The sequence below is a fragment of the Ascidiella aspersa genome, chromosome 3, assembly GCF_963924565.1.
Source record: "Ascidiella aspersa chromosome 3, kaAscAspe10.2, whole genome shotgun sequence".
Classification (NCBI taxonomy): Eukaryota; Metazoa; Chordata; class Ascidiacea; order Phlebobranchia; family Ascidiidae; genus Ascidiella; species Ascidiella aspersa.
In genome coordinates, this window is record NC_139449.1 from 15,947,025 (window position 1) to 15,969,054 (window position 22,030).

Here is a 22,030-nt window from a genome sequence, read left to right on the forward strand (position 1 = left end):
CTGGTAGTGCTGCTTTTGAGCAAACAAATAACTTAACTTCCAATGAACTATGCTGCTCTACGTCGCTGACGTTGAATAACAATACTAGCCGCGTAATGCGAGCGGTGGTTACCCCTATGACAAAGCGTCTCGGCGGCGTGTGGCCCAGCGGGATATGCGCATAGAAAATGTCTAGCGAAGCGCCTTGTTGAATTCCTTCAACAGTATAAAACTAAATTTCGCCAATTTTTAAAATAGGCCACCCTTAGACCGTTCTGCTGGGCGTTCTAGGTATAGGGTCATCAAAATGACTTAACAGCATTGTCGACTTAGATGTATTCTAGCAATACTGAATAATTGAGCGGTGGTTACTCCTATTACAAAGCGTCGCGGTGGCGTGTTGACCAGCGGGATATGCGCAAAGAAAATGACTAGTGAAGAGCCTTGTTGTGTTAAGAATGAAACCCAAGAAAAATAATAAAACGTTAAAACTTGCATCAGGCAACCTATCAATCCAGACTTGGACAACTAGATTTATTTTAGTTTTTCCAAATTAGATCAGAATTAGAATTAGATCGTTTTGAGTTTTTTCAAATTAGATTAGAATTAGAATTACCGAATTCCTAAAAAATCAAATTTCAACTAGAATTTGAACTAGAATCACATTGAGTTTTTACAACCAATTTAATTTAATCACAATTTATTCTTATAAGAACGTGAATGGTAAATATGTGTGTGCTAATTTATATGCATTTTTATGCTTTTTAGCCTGTAAAAATGACATGCAAGTCGTTCCAACCAAAAAATTTTAATTGAAATTCTGTGTTTGAACTGAGAGATTAAAAATGCCGTTGGACAAAGTAGCATATTTGGTAAAATAGTAAATTAGATTAGAATTAGAATTAGAGCACACAAGCAATTCACAAATTAGATTAGAAGTAGAATTAGCCGCATTTTGCTCTAATTCAATGAATTAGAAAACTAGAATTATCTAGTTGTCCAAGTCTGTATCAATCAATCAATATCGCTACTATGGTGTAAATGTAAACGAAGTTATAAATCGTCTGTTCGGCTGTAATATTGCATCAGCACCTAATCACTAAAAATATTGAAAACAATAATACGTTAACCAACTTATATAATTGTGAAATAGTTAAATGAAAAAGACTTTGGATTAGAGATGGAAACAATTGTTGCTGAAGTATAAGATAATCTGTGGCGCGACGGGCCATCCGGTCAATTTCGAACAATAAGGTTTTATCAGTCAGCTACAGCGACGTGTAGATAGGCGTTGCTTGGATGGCCTGTTGGTGTTGATTTAAATAACTAATCAGTTTTCCGTTTTCCTGAAGGGTTTTAGAAAATTAGATTAATTCAAGATGTTATCACAAATTGCATTTTTGAAGTTAAGTTTTATTGTTCAATGTTGGCACCCTTTGCAAAAAAGAATTTTCGGCAACATAAATATTTTATCATGCTGGTAAATTATTCAATAAATTTGAAGCCAAAAAATTAAATAATATCAGATATAAGCGGAAGAAAAGATATATTTTGTTTTCTTTATATAGAAATAAAAATTGCTCGTTAAGTAATAAAGGTTTTATAACGCCGAGGTAAAATGAAATAAAACAAACCAAAATAGCGACTTTCTATACATAAAATAGAAATATTTTTTTCTTAAAAAACATGCTTATAAACACTTTATGTGGTATGCGTATCAAAAATCGATTTAAAAATAAGCAAAATTTGAGCGAAATAAATTCTAAAAAAATCCTGCTAATGGATAACTGTGACTCGTCCCCCACAACTGACCTACAAATATTGCTGAAAATATCTCAATACGAAGAAGAGCGCCACCTCTTTAAAATTACAAGTTTTGGCGCTCTTTCACTGTTGTACGTGAAAAGTTATGCAAAAAAAAAAATAATAATACCGCATACCACAACGCATATTGTTTGGGTTAGGGTGCGGGTTAGCGTTTGGGTGAGGGTGGGTCAAGTAATATTATGTTTATTATTAATAATACCTTGACCCACCCTCAACCAAACGCCAAACCGCACCCTAACCCAAAAATATGTGTTGTGGTATGCGGCATTTCAAGAAAGTTTTTTTTTTATTAATTTTTACGTACAATAGTGAAAGAGCGCCGAATATTATTATGCTTAATGGTGAAAATAACGGCCCAAATAGACGTAAAAAGCGACATGCTTTATTGTTCAAAAGTTTCGGCAAATCCTCATGCCATCATCAGTTACACCCGTTTATATACACTTTAGTCGCATAAAGGAATGATAAAAACGTGCGAAACAAGCGTCGCAAAAACGATAGATAAAAAGGTGCGCAGAAGCGAGGTGTAAGCCACCATTAAACTTATGAACAGATCCGTATATAGTGTTCCATATTATTATGCTGTTGTAGCAAATAACCGAAGGCACACGCACACTTAGTACATTGTGACGTAATAACAAGGAACACTTCGGTCATAAGTAGAACGATTATTTTTTTACCTAAAAAATCAGAAATTTTGACCTAAAAATATATTTTTTTGACAAAATTTTGACCTTTTAAAAATACATTGATTTAATCAACATGTTGTTGTTTGAAGTACTGCATTAGTGTCTTGGCTTCGTCAACAACACATTTTAGATCCTTTACTGACAATTGCTGGTTCACAAATCAAATAGTTTGTTGGGATTATGCAGAACTCTTAAAAGCTTAGTTGTTATTTTTTGGATATCAAAAAGACAAACAGCTATAAAAATGCCAAAGAAAAACAGGACGCTGGTTATTTTAGAAAATGTTGCGTAAGCAGTTGAAATACAAATAACTGCAAAATATTAACAAAAAACTAGTTATTGAAATAGGAAAATGGATAATTGCAAATCGCAAGCGAAAAAAGACTGGAATATTGTTTAATACAATTGTCCTAATCAGATATACAAAACTGTATAAAGCAAAAACGAAGTTTGAGCTCAACATCATGCGATAAACTAGGCCTGGGTGGTTAATTCTGAAAGCTTGCTATATCATTTACAGTAAGAATATAAAACAGTTAAAATGTCTTGAATATAACTCGAAACTAATTTTTTTTTTAAATTTCAACTCACTGACAATCTTAGAAATATGACTATAGTTTTTTTATTTTGTAAACGATTTATGTGCATTTTTCATCGATTTTGACCTGAAACAAATTTGACTTAAACGTGTAAATTTTGACAAAATACTTTTTTTGACAAGTCAAAAAATAATCGCCCTAGTCATGAGGTTTGCCCCTCTCGTATAAAAAGACCCCTCTTGTATAAAAAGACCTATACTGTTTAGGTCAGGAGTCGGCAACATACGGCCCGCAGGCCATACATCCTGCATGCTACCCCTTTTCCACTATGGAAAGTATGGCAAGTGCACCCTTGGTTTTATTTCAACAGACCAGACCTGCATCCCTAGAAAATGAATATGCACTTGGTTTTCCCATATGTTATAATGGCAAGGTGCACTTTTGACCTTAGTTGCACCCAGCCACCCCAATTTTATTAGCCGACTGCCCACGAGATCTTGTCAAGATCTGACGCACTTTCCAGATGGGCTCTTTTACAAACTGAGAACGATTGTCATATGTTTTGGCTATTTTAAATATCTTACGCTTTGGCGCCAATCGAATTCACAACTCTAAGAGTTTAAACCTGGGTGAACTTGGCGCACCGGGATTGTTTTTGTGCAATTTCTTCGAATGTTGTGAGACTAATAAGTCACTTTTGAAAGTATGGCAAGCTTTTTTCAACCCTTCAAAAGTGCACCCTGGAAAAACCTGAACTGCACCTCAAATATGTTGAATGCTTTTGTGGCATACATTTACAGTGCGATGTATGCAATACAGAGTGCATTGAAAAATCCTGAAGTGCATCGGAAATTTGACCCAAGGGCACTTTTTTGACCTTTGTTACACCCGGTCATCCAGATTTTTCCGGTCGTCTACCCGCAAGATCTCAGTTCACTTTCAAATTTCCGTGTGCACTTCATGATTTTCTAAATTTGCGACTAATAGAGTTAAATGGGCAGTCACCCGACTGGCTAGAGTAATTTTAATTCAATACCCTGATAACTGAACATCAAAATACTGGAAATACGTATATAGCCTAACTATTTTTTTCAAATTTAGATTGGAATCTTACTAATTATATTGTTATAAATGATTTAGCAATTTAATTAAAAAAATGGACGAAAAGGACATTTTTCAGAAATTACGAAGCAGTATAAAGTTTGATGGTAGACATTTGAAAAGCGATCGCTGCAAGTTAAGTGCTCTGAAATCAAAATCTAAAAGTCAATCACAATTGAATTTCTTTAAGACCAAGCGGCATAAAGTTGTCAACATAGAAACACCAAAATTAGCTAACTCTGTTGTTGATCAAACATATAATTGTAGTCAACAAGAGAAGAGAAAAATTTTGGCCGCTGAAGATTGTAAAACTTTAAGGATAAAAAACAAGATATTTGTTGACGGTGAAGATATCCCTGAACCAGTCAAGACCTTTACAGAACTTGAAGCTCTTTATGATTCTAATCATTCACTGATAGAGAATATCGTTATAAAAAAGGGGTTTAGCAAAATGACTCCTATTCAAATGCAGGTAATATATTTTAGATTAAAATGTTTTGGTTTAAAATTCCCTTTCATGGTATAGTATTTTTATTGAACTATTTTTACATAATTTGGACAATAGCAAATCATAAAAAAATAATTCTTTGCAGGCAATTCCAGCAATGCTTCATGGCCGCGAAATTTTGGCCTGTGCACCCACAGGTTCTGGAAAAACTGTGGCTTTTTTGGTTCCAATTTTGTCACAAATATTGAAAACAAGAACTAAATATAAAATGGGCTTACAAGCCTTGATTGTATCTCCTACAAGAGAGTTGGCAGAGCAGACTTTTCGTGAGTGTAAAGAATTAATAAAAATTCAGAATCCATCAGATGTTTCAACAAAAATGGAAGATCTTGTTTGTGTAAAGATAATGGATAAACCTGAGACCAAATCATTTACTCACAATGGTTTAAAACAAGCAAAATGTATAGATCTACTTATAAGCACACCCAATCGCCTTGTTTACCTCCTTCAACAAAATCCTCCACTAATAAGGTATTTATATAAAACGTATATTTTTTTTTTAATTGTTATGCTTTGTAGCAATACAACCTAACTGATTTTCTGTACAAGTTGATCAATTATTTGTAGAAATATGACCTAATAAGCCATGGCTTCTTAAACTGGGGTATGTGGACCTCTTGCAAGTATGTGGCATAGTTTTAAGGGGATTCATGAATGCCTTATTCAAATCTTGGTGTATATTTGAAAAAAAAGGTGTAGTTCAAGAGGTGTGGCAATGCAAAACTGCATAAAAAATGCTGTAGAGGCCTAAAATATAAATAAGAACGCGCAAACACTGCTTAATTTTGGGCAGTACCAATTTTTGTATACTGATACTAGCTTTAATTTTGTTAAGCCATACATCTTTACAAATGTCTACTGGTCGGTTAAACAACACATTAATTTTGTTAATAAAGTGTATAATGACATTACACCATAAAGAATAACTGCCATTTTTAAATTGAATTAATGAAAAGTTGATATTTAATTACACCTTTAAAAAAGTTGGTTGCCTTTTTGTTTAAACTGAAAATCCTTTTATTGTTCAGGGTTAGGATTTTGCGCTCGCTCGCCTGCTCGCTAATATGCAATTCATTCAGGCTTATCCTGATTTGACACCAGTCACCAGACTGGCAAGTACCTAAAGTAAAGTAGTTTATTGCCTAAAACACTTACAATACTTGCTTGGCGTTTGCAAGAATTAAACCTATCTCACATTGCAAAAAACATTACGCGTTCAAACAGTGTGGTAAACAATAACCCCTGAAATAGAAAGCAAATTAAATTATTGGAGAACCAATTTAGTAGGATGAAAATTCGCAGATTATGTGACGGTGAATACATTTTTTGTTCAGGCGAGTGCTGATTTGTAGACACTCACCTGTCTGGCAATTCAAACCTGTTTTCCAATCTCCCTCTTTCTTTAATTTATTTCCTGTTTTTTTATTTTCCAATTAAAAACAACTGTCTTAAAACATTGCAATAATCCTATTAAAATATATCATATAAATTTATTGTTGTTGCCTAATTTATTATCAAGGTGTGGTAAATTAAAATATTACGGTGTAACTGTTTATTTAGTTTAGAGACTGTGAAGTGGTTGGTTGTAGATGAATGTGACAAATTGTTTGAGGAAGGCCCTGGAAGTAGAAGCTTCAGGGAGCAACTTGGCATAATCTATTCTTCCTGTACTAATCCTTTGGTTCGACGTGCCATGTTTAGTGCTACATTTGCTTTTGATGTACAACAATGGTGCCTTTTAAATATGGACAATGTTTTACAGGTATGTTAGGCATGTTTTTTTTAGTTGTATGGCATTCATAATCATGTGATTTGTTTAAAATTAATTAAAAAATAACTTTTAGTTTAGCACCATTAAATAAATTTTAATAGGTTCTTTGAATTAAAAAAATAGGCAATATATGAATATCCTTATTTGAAAAACTGTATAATTAAACATTCTAAAAAGGTAGTATTTGTTATACACAACTTGTTTAGGTTTTTTGATGCAGCATTGTAGACCACTAACAAGCAGCAGTATGGTTCTCTGTAAATAAAGTTCACAAAAAAAACTTAATTACTGCGATGTTACACCAGCAACTTTATGCCGCCTAATCGCAGCTAATTACATTATTATTGTTGTTTTACTCTAGCATCCCCCAACGAGCCACGTAATCTAAAACAGACCTGCTAATAATGGAAAGTAATATATTATTGTTAAAAGTACCTGCTTTTCAAATCTTATGACAATCTGAAATAAATTTGTAAAATTGTATTTTACTTTAGCAAACAGACATTTTACTTTAAGTACTACAATCATCTTTATTTTTGAACTGTTTCACTACAGCTTTTATTTTGTCCAGGCATAAAGGCCAATATATTTTAGAGATAAACTCTTGAAAGCAACGCAGCCACTTCTAAATTGACATTTCACTGTCTAGAACAGTTCCACTCCTCCTAAATTGACATTTCACCGTCTAGAACAGTTCTCTTTAACCTGGGTAAACACTGCACGTACCCAAGGGGGTATCAAATTATGCTTGGGGTGCACCATTATCAAAGCGTGCATGTAAAACTTGCAACACCAAACAGAAACTTTTTAACAAAACTTTTTGCTGGCAAAAATTAAGTACAAACAAACAATTGAATTTGAGAATTGAGCCTAGGTTTCGCACATTTTAAAGTGTGGTGCGTAACAATCAAACCATAAGCAGCAGAAAAAATAATCTTTAAAGATAAATTCAATTACATACATAGATCCATTGATTAGGAGGGCAATTGATACAGATATCATTCCCTTTTCGAATTGTTTGTCAATAACATGCAACAACAAATAGTCATTAAACAATTTTGTTGATGTGTTTTACATTTTGCAATATTGTAGTCACTTTGCACAGTGATTTTTATATCACATTTTACCTAGGTATTCGTTTCAAATCAGGTATTCTGTCAAATTAAACTGTCAATTTGCAACAAATTCCTCAGTTAATTTTATTAAATTTGTAAAATAACTATGTGGGCCATAATGAGTATCCAATTTATGAGGATTTGGAGATCTATATCTAAAGGTTCACCAATTCCACAAGATTCATACAGTATATACATGCAGAAGCAAGAAGGCCAACATAGGTTCTGAATATTGGCTGCTTAATGACTGCTATTCAATGAAACATGCACACACATATGTGTGTTAACAACTAAGATCTAGCCCTTCTAAGCTGCTTTTTGACATTGATTACGGCTTCCGTATAATTAGTACACTGAAAGCCATTCCAGACTCACTGAATCTGTCAATCAATGATGCAAGCAGGGCAGGCTAGAAAAACAACTAGCCTGCAGTGAGGTTCGAACTCAAGACCTCTGATTAAGCCGGGACCGTCACTCTACCAACTGAGCTATGCAGGCTCAGAGAAGAGCGAGTCGAGAAACAACCATACGCCAATGCTTGCTCAATCTGTTAGTACAAGCAACTTCATATTGAAGGTGATTCACAGTACCATATCATTCATTCAATGAAACATGTACACACATATGTGTGTTAACAACTGGAGTCTAGCCCTTCTGAAGCTGCTTTTGACCAACGATTACGGCTTACATATAATAGTACACTGAAAGCCATTGCAGGCTCACCGAATCTGTTCATCTATGATGCAAGCAGGGCAGCCTAGAATAACTAATAGTCTTTAGTGAGGTTCGAACTCACGACCCCCAAAACTCAAATAAAGCTAATTGGGCACTTTTTCATCCCTGCATAGCTCTACTAAAACTAGTTTTGACATTTTTTTGTCTGTACATAACTCTAATTAAACCCATTTGTGCAACTGTTTTCTCTGTATGCAGCTTGAATAAAACTCATTTGGGACCTTTTTTGATCAGACGTAGCTCGAATAAAACTAATTTTGGCACCATTTTATTGGCATTTTTTTTAAACAAGTTAATAACCTTCTATTTTTTTTGGTTGGGTATATATACCTTATAGTGACAGCAATTAATCACAGAACACTTTTCTAATATATGTATATTGTAAGAAACAATAATCTTCCAAATGGTTAACATTTTAAACAATTGTCATTTGAAGCAGTTGTGAAAACTGTGATGTATAACTACACAAAATAAAAACTTGAAACATGACAAAAATACCAGGTTGTTGCCAAAATATTTTTTCTTGCCCATAGTCTGGGGAATGCAACACAATAAACTCTTCACAAATTTAGTCTGTTTTATAAAATTTGTTGTATTTTAGTTTTGATTAGTGGTGGGTAGTGGGGTTAAAAAATTGGTTAGGGTAGGAATAAGTTATATAGTAAGCAGTCGTAACGATACAGATACTTTTTGTAAAGAATGTAAAAAGTTACCTAAATCAATTAATTAAAACTTATATAACACAAAATATTAGTGCCAAAAAGATCTAAAACATGGTCTTCGGCAGCCAAACAATATTCTGCAAAAAGTACAAAGTGTACTGTTGCCAGTTTTGCATTACTGTTATTTAACAATTCCGATTTCACATAAAAATATTGGCCTAAAGTTGACCTCAAATAACCCCGTAGCATAGTTTGCACTATTACAATAGAATGTTACTTTTGCAACTAAACACCTTTAAGAAAATTGCGAAATGTCTGCACCTGACATTACACGGCTGACCCTTGATTATTAGGGGAAGGTTTCTCTTTAGTTGTGCTAAAGGCAAATTAAAAGCGTTTAAAATTATAATTTAAAAGGAGACATGGTGCACTAGGTATATAACACTAGGGATGTTCAAAGTAGAATATCGGATCCCACTTTGGATTCGAATCCAATTTTGCTGTTTATGTCTGGGAATTGGAACCAATATAAATTTCATTCCAGTGCGCTTTTTAGAAGGCCGTGTGTGATGTATTTGGACTGACCGCGCGTATGGACTTTGGACTCGCGGTAGTCGTAAAATACGCTGACTTTTTATCGTTGCGCTTTGCATTGATGCTGCATAAATTTCATTCCTAAGTAAAATTTTCAGAAGGCCGTGTGTGACGTATTTGACTGAACGCTGGGTTAGACTTTGTACTCACGGTATTCGTAAAACACGCTGACTTTGCCTGTTTTCGCTTTGCATTGGTGCTGCATAAATTTCATTCCTAAGTGCGCTTTTCAGAAGGCTGTGTGTGACCTATTTGAACTAACCGCGCGGTTGGTCTCGTGGTAGTGATAAAAACGCTGACTTTGTTTGTGTGTTAACGTTTCGCGTTGGTGCTAAGGCACGCATCACCATTTGTTGTTGTTGCGGTTAAGAAGCACAGACAGAGTTTTGACTAAGGAGAAAGAAATGCCACGTGCAAGGTATTCAGGTGTTTTGGAACATTTTACTGCGCCGGACTATGTTTTTTGTTAAAGTGTAAGAAAATCATTGTTCTGACTTTACAGGTCGGAAGGATCCATTCAAACAACAGGCAGACAAACCAGATTGACCCCATATGTTCGCCTCACAGTCAACTCTTTCGCCCCACAGTCACCCCTAGTCTAAGCAATAAAATGATCAAACTAATAACAAATGCAATTGTTTGAGATTTACGATCAATAAACCTTGTAGCAGGGAAACATTTCAAAATTTTGATAAAATAAATAGTTCCTGTTTATGAGTTGCCCAGTTGAGCCACCTTTACCAGAAGGATAACTGATATGTTTTTGTTTTTTCTTTCTTTTTTAATAATATTGAATTATAATAAAATGTTGTCCTTTAAATTGTTGTGTTGTCATATAGATGCCAAATATTCATAAATAGTTAAAATTCCTCAACATATTCCCAAAGGATTCAATATTCTGGATTCGTTATGGGATTCTACTTTGAACATCCCTACATAACACAGATTCGGTATTGCTTAAAGTATCAACATTTATCGTCCAATTTATAAGAACTTGTTGTTGAGGTTATGAGTCACGCAGAGCAACATGGCATAGTATGCATAGTGCATTTAAGCTGGAATAGATTTGCTTAAAACATCTCATGGATCCCCCCTGTCAATTGTCTTTTGTATATTTATCTGGAATTACCACTATCGTGATTTTTTAGGTGAAAGTAGTTCCACTTTAAGTATAACTACAAACACGACAATTCTATGATCAAATTGATGAATTTTTAAAACAATAAACAATTTATATGCTTAGCAGTGTGCTTTACCCCCCCCCACTAAACGGCATGTTATGCACTAACCAATTTAATTCCTGCCAGTTGTACTGCAGAATGCATACACATATTCATGCTATTGCTATATAAAATAATTTATAACCTTTTCTTAATATTTTAAACTCCTAAAACCTATGTTGCATTCAATTCCCGAAAGTCATGTTTTGTTATACCATCTGTCGCAGACTAGGTCGGGACACAATCCCCAAAGTAGCTGCTAAGGATAGGAATGACTTTACTTTCTCGAGCAAGACGTTTATTGTACAGAACGATAATCAGTACGGCAAATAACCATGCACACAAAGTGCTCGCATAAGGCAACAGCTTGTCTCTAACCAACGAGATTGCAAACTGTGCTCAAAATGCGTCCGATTCTCTCGGTATCCACCCGACGAATAATCATCAAAACGACACCACGCAATAGCAAACGAAATCGACACAAAGATATCATGCAGCGCTGAGAAAAGGAAGGCTACGAAACTCACACAAAGTTATATCCCTGAGGGGAAACCGTGGCGACGGGTAGCCGACCCGGACGGCAGTTCCCGCGGCCTAACGCTTAGTTCCGCACAAAGGGGCTACAATAATTAAATTTGTGACATTTACCCCCTCTTTAAGACAATCCTTGCGATTGGCTTATTTAACAAAACACAAATTTAAAGCGAAATCAAATCAAGTTACAGTCCACACTTTACCCCAACTTAAAAAAACTTTTGCGACATGCATTTTAGCAAAAATTAATTAGAGAAAACCAGCAAAATCAGGAACCATATAGCAAATTCGCATACGAGAGACGATATTACCCTCTCTTTAAAGCTACCTTACGATACATACATTTCAAAGCAAAAATTGTAAAGATCACAAAATGAAAAACAACAAACGAGAAAACATCGCATGCACATTTACAGTAGTTTAACTTTAAACAACTCGGGTCATCGCCATGACCGATTTAAGCGCACGCCGCTCAATTTTGTCTCTGTTCGGTGAGGGCCGCACATAGTGCGCAACCGGTGACATGTCAAACATCCTGTCGCTGTTGTTCAGCGTAATAACCTTGCTTTCAACCGGAACCACCTTCGAAAGCGCCCGTGGACTATCCGAAATGCACACGGCCTCCAGCTTCACGTCATCTTCAGAGAAAGGTGCAAAGCGTGACCTCGATTCCTGCCTTTTGAACATCATCCGCTTCCACGCACTTCAATACCTTCGAATTGTCGGCCGCTTGCAATGATTCGTGGCCCAACTGAACGTCTTTAACCCTACGTTCGTTTGTCGCTTCTAAAGCCTCGCTGTAGAACTGAACGTCTTTATAACACCTGTCGGTTTCCGTTTTCAAAAGCTTGATGTACAACTGAGCGTCGTCAGAACAACTTTCGTTTGACGTTTCCAATGCCTCGTTGTACAACTGACCTTCCTCAGTAGAACTCTTCTCGGTCACTTTTCCGCCGACCAAGCTTCCCGAGCTGTCCTTGCTCGGCGCGGTAATTTCTTTGTTGTTCATGACATTTTTCGCGACAAGCGACGGATGCAAAGTGCCTGTGTTTTGCATCTTTGGGACACATATCCCTGCGGTAGGCATATCTTCAAACGCTTCTACTTGCTTGTCCACTTTGAGTTATCTATCTTAAGACCTTTGGTTCGTAGTCTTCTCTTTACTATCATCGGAAGTATTCTTGTTATTCTCTTTGTTCTCGAATTCGACCAGCTTTAATAGGACTGGTCTCCGATGCTGAAGTTGAGCTATTTCAACTTCCAACCGATTCATCTCTAATCGAAACTCGTTTTCTCTTCGAGCTTCTCTGGCCCGCCTTACTTCGGCGGCTGCCTTAGCTTTGTGGACTTTCTCAGCTTCTTCGGCCTCCGCTTCGCGCTCCAAGCGACGTTTTTCGCGTTCTGCTGCTGCTGCTGTTGCTGCACGAACTTCACCAGGTCATCACCTGCGAGTCCCATGCTCTTTCCTGCCTCGACTATCTTGTCCATTTCTACCACGTCTTGAAGAGTCTCTAAGTCAAACCTTGTTTAAATCCCGGACGATCCCCCAATTGTTGCAGACTGGACACAATCCCCAAAGTAGCTGCTAAGGATAGGAATGACTTTACTTTCTCGAGCAAGTCGTTTATTGGACAGATCGATAATCAGTACGACATAACCATGCACACCAAGTGCTCGCATAAGGCAACAGCTTATCTCTAACCAACGAGATTGCAAACTGTGCTCAAAATGTTCGATTCTCTCGGTATCCACCCAACGAAAAAATCGACACAAAGATATCACGCAGCAAAAGGGAGGCTACGAAACTCACACAAAGTTATATCCCTAAAGGGGAAACCATGGCGGCGGGTAGCCGACCCGGACAGCAGTTCGCGGCCTAACGCATTAGTTATGCTCCAAAAGGGTTACAATAATTAAATTTGTGACATTTACCCCCTCTTAAAGACAATCCTTGCGATTGGCTAATTTAACGAAACACAAATTTAAACGCACATAGTGCGCAACCGGTGACACGTCAAACATCCTGTTGATGTTGTTCGGCGTAATGACCTTACTTTCAACCGGAACCACCTTCGAAAGCGCCCGTGAACGCTTCTACATTACCACAATGCCTCCAATCTTTATACCAAAACTGAAAGGCGACTGTCTATACACTCAACCCATGAAATAGATTTATGCCATTTAAAATTTCTGACCATTTTGTCATTGAGATTTTTGTCCTTGCTTCAGCATTTATATTTTGTGTGTTTAGATTACAATCGGTGGCAAAAACACTGCTGTACTATCTGTGGATCAAAGTCTGCAATATGTTGGAAATGAACAAGGAAAGCTTTTGGCACTTCAGCAACTTATCAGAGAGGGATTCTCCCCTCCAGTAATCATTTTTGTTCAATCTAAGGATAGGGCCAAAGAATTGTTTGCTGAAATGATTTATGATGGTAAATAAAAATTGAGTTGGCAAAACAAATTGTTTCAACATGAAAAAGCTTACCTAAATATAATATTTTTCAATTTTTTAAAGGAGTTAACATTGACGCTATTCACGCTGATCGGACGCCAGCTCAAAGAGAAAATGCTATCAAAAGTATGCGACGTGGAGAAACTTGGATATTAATTTGCACTGAATTGCTTGGACGTGGAATTGATTTCAAGGTGACTTTAAACAAGTACCAGTTGGGCACATTTTCAAAGTGACTAAAGTTAAAGTGGTTTGCATCAGTGCAGTAAATTTATTTTTTCATTCATTATTGTATTTTAGTAGAATATTGTTAATGCTTCAAAGTTTTATACTTTCAAAAATATAATTGAAGAATTTATTTATGACATAACGGCACAATTATAATTAATTGTTGAGAATTTATGAAAACTAATCACTTGATTTACGTTTTTTCCCATGTGGTGGAAATCTTTTTAGTCGAAATGCGCAGTACACACTATTGCATATGTTGCACTGTATGAAATCATGTATTCAAGAATGGCAAAGAATATTATTATACCAAGCAATCTTGGTTGCTTGGTTGCTAAACCAATCTAAAGAAAACCTCAGATATTAAACATCTTTCTGCAAGCTTGGGGTGCTTGTGTTGCTCCAAACACCCCTATAAAAAACTTAGGATGCTCAGCGCCCCTGAATATCTTTCTGTAAAATACTTTATATTAAATATTCCTTTAAAATACTTTATATTTTGTGTAATGCATGCCATTGAAACAATATTAAGCATTACTTCCCATGACTAGCAATTCTAAATAATACTTTAGACACAAAACAGATTAGACATTTAAAGGCTTTTTCCTAAAGTTAGTGTATATGGCCTGTAAGTATGGTCTTTGTGGCTACCAAACATTATTCTTAGAGGGGTGGGCAGTGCCAAAGGAGGCACAGTCCCGAAAGTTTAATAACCCCTGAATTCTATACAGCCTTTCACATGGTTTCCTGATAGATAAGAATTGTAAAAATAGTACATATAGCTTAATGCAGTTATTCTCAAACTGTGTACCATAGCCCAGGAGTGACCACAAGACTATTTTCAGTGGGCCATAGAGCTATTTGAAAATATTGCAACCAAATATGTTTTGTTTTCTAAAATAATTGTTATCATGTATGAAACTATATAGGAACGAGGCCATTTTCCATATTTTTAGCTTTTTATAAACTATGCGCAAAGGCAAAATCTCTTGACGTATGTCTTTTTCGCTGCACAGTTTTCACAGCAATTTACTTGAATTCAGTTGGTTGTCATAGAGATATGTAATTCCAGTTTAAAAATAAACCGGAAGTGAAAAGGATTTTTTTGATGTTGTTAGAATCAATGCATTTAATAATAGATTGTCCGACTATGTAGGCGTAAATTGCAGACAGGCAATTTTGATATATATGTATATCAGCCAGGTTGATATATTTTATGTGAATAATGGGCTAAAGGCATACAAAAAAGGTTACGGCACATGGTGGGCCAAAAATTGTTAAAATAAAAAAAAATTAGGTCACAGAATAAAAAAGTTTTGGAATCACTTGCTAAATGCATGTAAATTCGTGCATTTTACAGCCCTTTACAAAAAATAAACATAGTAAATCCTTTTCATGGCAGGGCAATGTGGGGAAATGGTGTAGGTTTATTTTTACTTGTCACAAAACGGGCTCTATATATAAATTTTTAAATACCCTTTTTAGTTTAGGCAATACCATGCATTTTGTGGCAATACATTTTGTACAGAAAATATAAATATAATATAAATTTGTAATAAGGGCGTCAACTTGGTGGTGAACTATGATTTTCCAACAAGTGCTGTAAGTTATATTCATCGCATTGGAAGAACTGGAAGGGCCGGAATGCATGGGAAAGCAATCACTTTTTTTACGGATGCTGACAGACCTCTACTTCGATCCATAGCAAATGTAATCCGGGAAGCTGGATGTCATGTTCCAGGGTTTGTAGCTTTAAATCTTTTTAAGTTGGGGTAGACTTAAATACAGATTATCCAGTAGATGACTGATATTATTACCTGTGCAGTAAGGATGATTGTTCACTTGTTCAGTTATAATTATATTGTTTTGTAAAAGGTGTGTCATATTTTTTTAGGTTTTACTGAGTTTATGTACCCATGCACTGAAAAAATTAATTGTAGCTTGACTATGAAATAAAATGTGATTCATTACTGTTAACGGTAATTTATTGTTGGCCAAAAATATTTTTAGTTAATGACACTCATATATACCAGTTTTTGAGGTAGGCTTGCGGGCCGCAGTCAGAAAACCCCAAAGTAATCAAAAAACTGCAAGTTTCTTACTTTAGTTTTAATCAGCCCAATGCTAAGTTGCATGAATGGCGTTTTTATATTAAGGGAGATATATAAAGCACAAACAAATTAGCAAAACATTTTATTGTTTCTTGCTTCTGATTACTGCTAATGTCAGCATTGATTTCAGTTGTCGACCATCGTAATCAGGCATCCAGCGTTTCATCAGCTATTCTGTTTTGTACATCACTTTTTATCTGCTTCATTATCAAGAAAGTGCTTTCGCAAATGTAGGTACTACCAAACATGGAACACATATTCAGTGCAAGTTCTCTTTAAGCGTGGAAACTGCTCATAGCTTTCAAACAAGCTTTCAAAAGGTGTTGTAACGCTTTGTTTTCTCGATGAAAGAAAAGGATCTGACTGTAGTTCACATATTTCTTGTTGGATACAAGACTGTTGAGACTCAGTAGCTGCTTCCAGTGGATAAAGCTCCAATTTTGCTTTCAGTGAATCAAAGTCGACCAATCTGCTGCTAAACTCGCAATGATGTCCCCTATTTTCTTGTAAATGTGATAAAATCAATGTTTTTCCTTCACCAAGTAATGCACAGCATGAAATAAATGGGTAGCATCAATCCTTGGCAAAGAAGTCTTGAATAATAGAAGTTTCTTGCGAAAGCCTTCAACGTATTCAACCAATTGAGATATGTTTTGTTTCCTACATGGCAACTTCATGTTTAAGATGTTCAAGTGATTAAAGATAGCATTCTGGCATTCTTCTTGCAAATTTACGTACTTCATATTTTTCATTGCTTTTGTATGCTGTTAAATGACAGTAATAAAAAGCTTTAGATTCATGGTACGTTTTCTTTCAAAGTCTCTGCTAAAGTTTGAAGCATGTCAAATGCCCATTTTCTTAACGCGTTTCTCCCATAAATTAAGTTTGTCTTTAAATGCAGCCACGCTGTCTGCCAACTTGAATACACTTGTCATTTTCCCCTGAGGTGAAATATTTAGTTAGTTAGCAGATTGAATATGTCACCCAAGTAGGCAAGTTTTAGAACCCATTTTTTTATCAACAAATTTGTTGCGAGATCTGAATGTTTCTACAAACAAAATCTTTGCAGTGGTTCACGAAATTCGAACACTGTTTATTGATTTCGTCAAAGCCACCTTACCTCTGTGTGCAAAAAAGGGCATTTGTGCTCTGCATCCATGTCCTCACATGGCTGCAAAAACAGCCGGGTGTTCAAGTGCATGTGCTTTGATGAGGTTGATCATTTTAACTATATCGTCGAATACACTATGAAGCTCCGTTGACAATTTTAAGCCAGCCAGAATTTCTCTGCGAATAACACAATGAGTAGTGCGACCTCCTTTATCCGAACTTTACATCAGACAGGCGAACAATCAAGGCTGCAGCCCCATCCGTGCATACACCGACACAAAAAGACCAGTACGTACAGTTTGGGTTGAATTTAAAATTTTAATTTGGCAACCCTGCTACGGATCGGTAACGAACTCCTCGCGGACCGGCGGTTGCCGACCACTGCCATAGAAAACGGCAGAATTAGGCACACACATCCAATCCTAAGGATTGGATATTCTACTTACAATAGTTGCGACAAACAAAGAGGTTGGGCCGTCGATTTAAAAAGAACGAAAAATTATTTATTTTTCGTAAATTAGATTGAGGTGAAAAACCGACTACATGCTGAAGCCTGAAGTTAGAGAAACAAAAATTTTATAAATATGTTAGATATAGAGAGATATAATGTATGTTTTTATGTCACAAAACAAGAAGATATATGCTAAGCTCAACTAAAATGTAGGACAGTGTAACAAAAGACCGCACTGCAAGACTATGTAAATTGGCAGAAATGGATTTTACCTGTGCATTTTATATGGTGTCATGCAAGGTACTTTATTTATTCGGGTTTTTATTATGTATAGCTCTGTAAGAATATTAGGCAATGTTTGCCATGAGAGTTTTCAGGCAGACTAGGGACTATTAACTTTGTTGTTAGGTTGTTAAAATCACGTGTATGGTAAACATGTGCGTTTAGTGCCATATCTTTATTCAAATGTTATTCAATAACATATTACCTGGCTTTCTTAAAAAGAGAATGTTCAGACTTATCCTTAGTTCGCATTTAATATTAGTACATTAGGCAATTCGGGACGATCAAAAACAATTTTATTTTAAACTTGTCCTGTTTTGTAATTTAGTCATTTTACTTCGCTTTAGGTACATGCTGCAACTAAAAAAGCCTCAGAAGGACGAAATGAAACGAATGTCTCAAAAAGCGCAGAAACGCCTGACGATTCGCAGCGCTCCTCCTGAGATATTGAACCCAAAGAAACAGAAGTTTGCCGTAGCCAAAAAGAACAAGGGCAATAGACGAAATAAAAGCACGAATTTAAAGCATAACTTGACACAAGAAAATAAAGAAAAAGTTTAAAAACTCTTGACGGGGTAAAACTTAGTATTGTATTTTGTTTTGGAGAACACCGAAGGACTCTACACAGAAGTTAAAACGCAACACCAAAGTGCGCCAGTTTTGTTTCAAGCCTGTATTTAGGTGTACACATTGTGACTCAAAATATCAGCCGCGAACGTTAAAATTATGACATTTAGCCAAATACGATTGTTACGTGTTAAGTATCGTTTTGCGAAAAGTGTATACCGCCTTCTTTTTATTTTCTTAGCTTGTGTATTAGGCTAAAACCGTTTGGGAACCACTTGTAACCGATTGGTGGCAATGAAAACTAGAAAAAAATATATTTTTTAACGTCATTTACTATGCTTAAAATTGACTGAACCAAAACAATGATTGCTATAAAAAACACCCAAAAACAAATTGGTGAAGTTATTTATACAAAACTAGTATTTTCTAACGCATTGGACTCCGACCTTTTATTAATCTACCCCAATTTAAATAAACGAAATCCGCATTTACATTGCACGACTCTATAACATGAACGATTGGTTGTGCTTAAATTATACTCCACTCTAGAGAACTGTAGCTACACATATGTACTAAAATAAGAAGTTTAAATTAACTCATAGATTTAAAGTTAACATATGAAACACGTGTGTTTTAATTCGGGCGTACTTCATTAATCGGAATCATACTCGAATAGGCTGATATTCACATTTTTGGAGGGGTTGTTTGTCAAAATATGGCAAGATTGTCCGGTTTTATTTTTGATCCAAATAAACAAAAATAGTGAAAGTACCAATTACAATTTAAATTCACGTAAACTTTTCAAGGAGCTTGTAGCTAAATAAGTTTTGATAACTTCTTGTAACATTATATCCAGTGTTCCCTCCCTCTAAGGTGCGCATTTGCGCAGCTACACCAGACAATTTGTACAGTAAAATTCGACCTTTGCGCACTTAACATCATTCTCAACTTAAAACTAAAAAATCTTTCCATTTTTTTTACACAAAAGTTTTGAGCATTTCGCATTGGCCACTTTTTCATTCATGCTTGTAGCTAAATTCAAATAAACAATTTAAATCCGCATTGACAATTGTGACGTAATAGGCCTACATTTTATGCTGCAAATTATCTGACGTAGAATTGAATAAATACACACGAAAACCGAGCTAAAAGTAACAAAAATAGTTTAAAAGGGTGCTGAACACAACAATTGTGTGTTTTCACAATATCGGGATCATCAAACCAGAATTCATGTTTGTGGGTATATTTTTAACACAACTGCATTTTATCGCCCATGAACACAGAATCTACACAATACAGCAAAAGGGCAACATACGCGTTCTATTTCACGCTTTCTTTAAGACTCCGATAGCTCGGGTTGCGTGTCTAACGCGCAAGCCAACCACAATAGACAAAGGTGGTTAAATAGCATTGAATATTACTAAAAGAATGACGAGATTTAAACTAGAACAGCGGAATAAGTTAGCATATAGAACAGTGGTCGATAAACTTTTTTGTCGCGGCCCAAAATGCTTTTTCAAGAGCTATTGAAGGCCCACTACGTGAAACCAATGACGTCACAAAGTTACGTCATAAAACATTTAATCTTAAACAATGTTGCGTGTAGTACGAAAAGTGGTGCCCATTTAACAAAAATTACCTTTGTATCGTTTATGAGTCACACCCCGCGCACACATAGCGTCTTTGGACTTAAACGATGTAATGAAGTATATTTTTTTGTGGAGATGCATAGCACGGTGGCCGTATGATGCAACAATGAGCACAAGTAAAAAAATTTAAACACAGTATAGTGAATGTACCGCTATCACGCGGCTCACAACTGCATGACAAAACTAAAATATTAAAAAAAATAGTCAGTTGCCCACTAAAAATAGCTTAAAAGCTCACATTTGGGCCGTGCCCCACACTTTGCCGACCACTAATATAGAAGATGCTGCTCACAAAATATCTCGGCGAAGTTTAGCAGTAGGCCTACTTGAGTCGATAATACAAATGTTAGTTTTCAAGCGGCGTTTCCGTCGTAAATACATCAAGCCTGTCCCTGACCACTTACGACCGACTTAGTCAAAACAAAGAGTAGGCTACTAAGTAACATGTAACACCAACGCCACTAAGCAAGGTGTCATTAACTGTTCTTGGACCACAAATGCCAAAAACTAATAAATTTGCCATAGAACGAAACATCGTAGAATGACAGGCACATCATATGTCGTAAGTGTGAAAGCAATTTGACTAACTGGTAGGCTACATTAAGACCCTACATTAGCATACACATTACACACGAATGGTACAACACAAAACAGACCTGTTTTTAACCGCACAACAATGGAAGAAAATGTTTTGCTTTAGCCGCCTTGTATACCAATGTTAGAACAGACTTGGACTAGATTTATTTTAGCTTTTTAAAATTAGATTAGAATTAGAATTAGATCGTTTTGAGTTTTCTCAAATTATAGTAGAATTAGATTTACCGAATTCCTAAAAAATCAAATTTCAACTAGAATCACATTTAGTTTTCACAACCAATTTAATTTAATCGCAATTTATTCTTATAAGAACGTGAATGGTAAATATGTGTGTGCTAATTTGTATGCCTTTTTAGCCTATAAAAATTACATACAAGTCGTTCCAACCAGAAAATTTTAATTGAAATTCTGTGTTTGAACTGAGAGACTAAAAATACCGTTCGGCAAAGTAGCATTTTTGATAAAATCCAAATTAGATTAGAATTAGAATTAGAGCATTCACGTAATTCAAAAATTAGATTAGAATTAGAACTAGCCGCATTTTGCTCTAATTCAATGACTTAGAAAACTAGAATTATCTAGTTGTCCAAGTCTGTGAGAAGCCTTAAGGGCGGAGAAAAACATAAGATTGGAAACTGTTGCTTGTAAACCCTATTTTAATTTAAATATGTAATTATCCATAATAAACAAAAGCGCAGATTAAGGCAAATAAAATATGCTGGTCCAGGTAGGTAGGCCTATACAAGCCATGCCTCCCCAAACTATTTTTTTTACCTATTTAAGAAAATTAAATGCAAATTTTTATTGTGGTGGGTTTGTGGTATTCTTTATATTTTTAGCACAGCCTAACTGCATCTTCGCATCAATGTTTGCTGTTATTTAAACACAACATCAAGAGTGTAAGTGTGTGCGAAAAATAAAACTTTTGTTTGGAAATCGTCTTGATAAATGCGACTCACCTATTTCGAGCAATGTGTGAATATATTGTTCTTGCTTGTGCGTTCGTACCCGTCGACATTTAAAATTTTCTCAATCCTGCCAAATCTGAAATAGCAAAGTGTAATCCAAAAGTTAAAGATTAACTGCATCAGAGCTACCCAAGTACCCAGTGGTTTTTGTAGTTAACATTTTAAACATTTTCCCATTACTGCTGTTGTAGCTTTACATAGCCTACATATAACTTTGTGGTAAGTTAAAAATGTTTTTAAAATTGAAGCTAGCAATACAGTGTAGCATATTCAGTTAGTAAATATATTGCAAATAAAATAGTTGCTTTGTATTTGTTTCAACAGGGTCACTAAAC

At 35.6% G+C, this 22,030-nt stretch overlaps 1 protein-coding gene across 1 annotated transcript; it reads left to right on the top strand.

Moving 5' to 3' along the window:
* Positions 1-4,139: 4,139 nt before the first annotated feature.
* On the top strand, positions 4,140-19,736 carry LOC146160396 (putative ATP-dependent RNA helicase DDX52). Its single transcript, XM_083383521.1, has 7 exons — positions 4,140-4,607; positions 4,729-5,114; positions 6,204-6,405; positions 13,526-13,712; positions 13,796-13,926; positions 15,521-15,702; positions 18,262-19,736. Exons 1-7 carry the CDS (start codon positions 4,191-4,193, stop codon positions 18,473-18,475), a joined length of 1,719 nt encoding a protein of 572 aa, XP_083239647.1. The 5' UTR covers positions 4,140-4,190; the 3' UTR covers positions 18,476-19,736.
* Positions 19,737-22,030: the final 2,294 nt, after the last annotated feature.

What these genes read in the sequence shown, in the direction of transcription:
- LOC146160396 (XM_083383521.1), top strand. Translation starts at nt 4,191, where the DNA reads ATGGACGAAAAGGACATTTTTCAGAAATTACGAAGCAGTATAAAGTTT. An exon ending in TGCTGAAATGATTTATGATG is followed by an intron (nt 13,713 to 13,795) that starts GTAAATAAAAAT and finishes AATTTTTTAAAG; the next exon opens with GAGTTAACATTGACGCTATT. An exon ending in GACGTGGAATTGATTTCAAG is followed by an intron (nt 13,927 to 15,520) that starts GTGACTTTAAAC and finishes ATTTGTAATAAG; the next exon opens with GGCGTCAACTTGGTGGTGAA.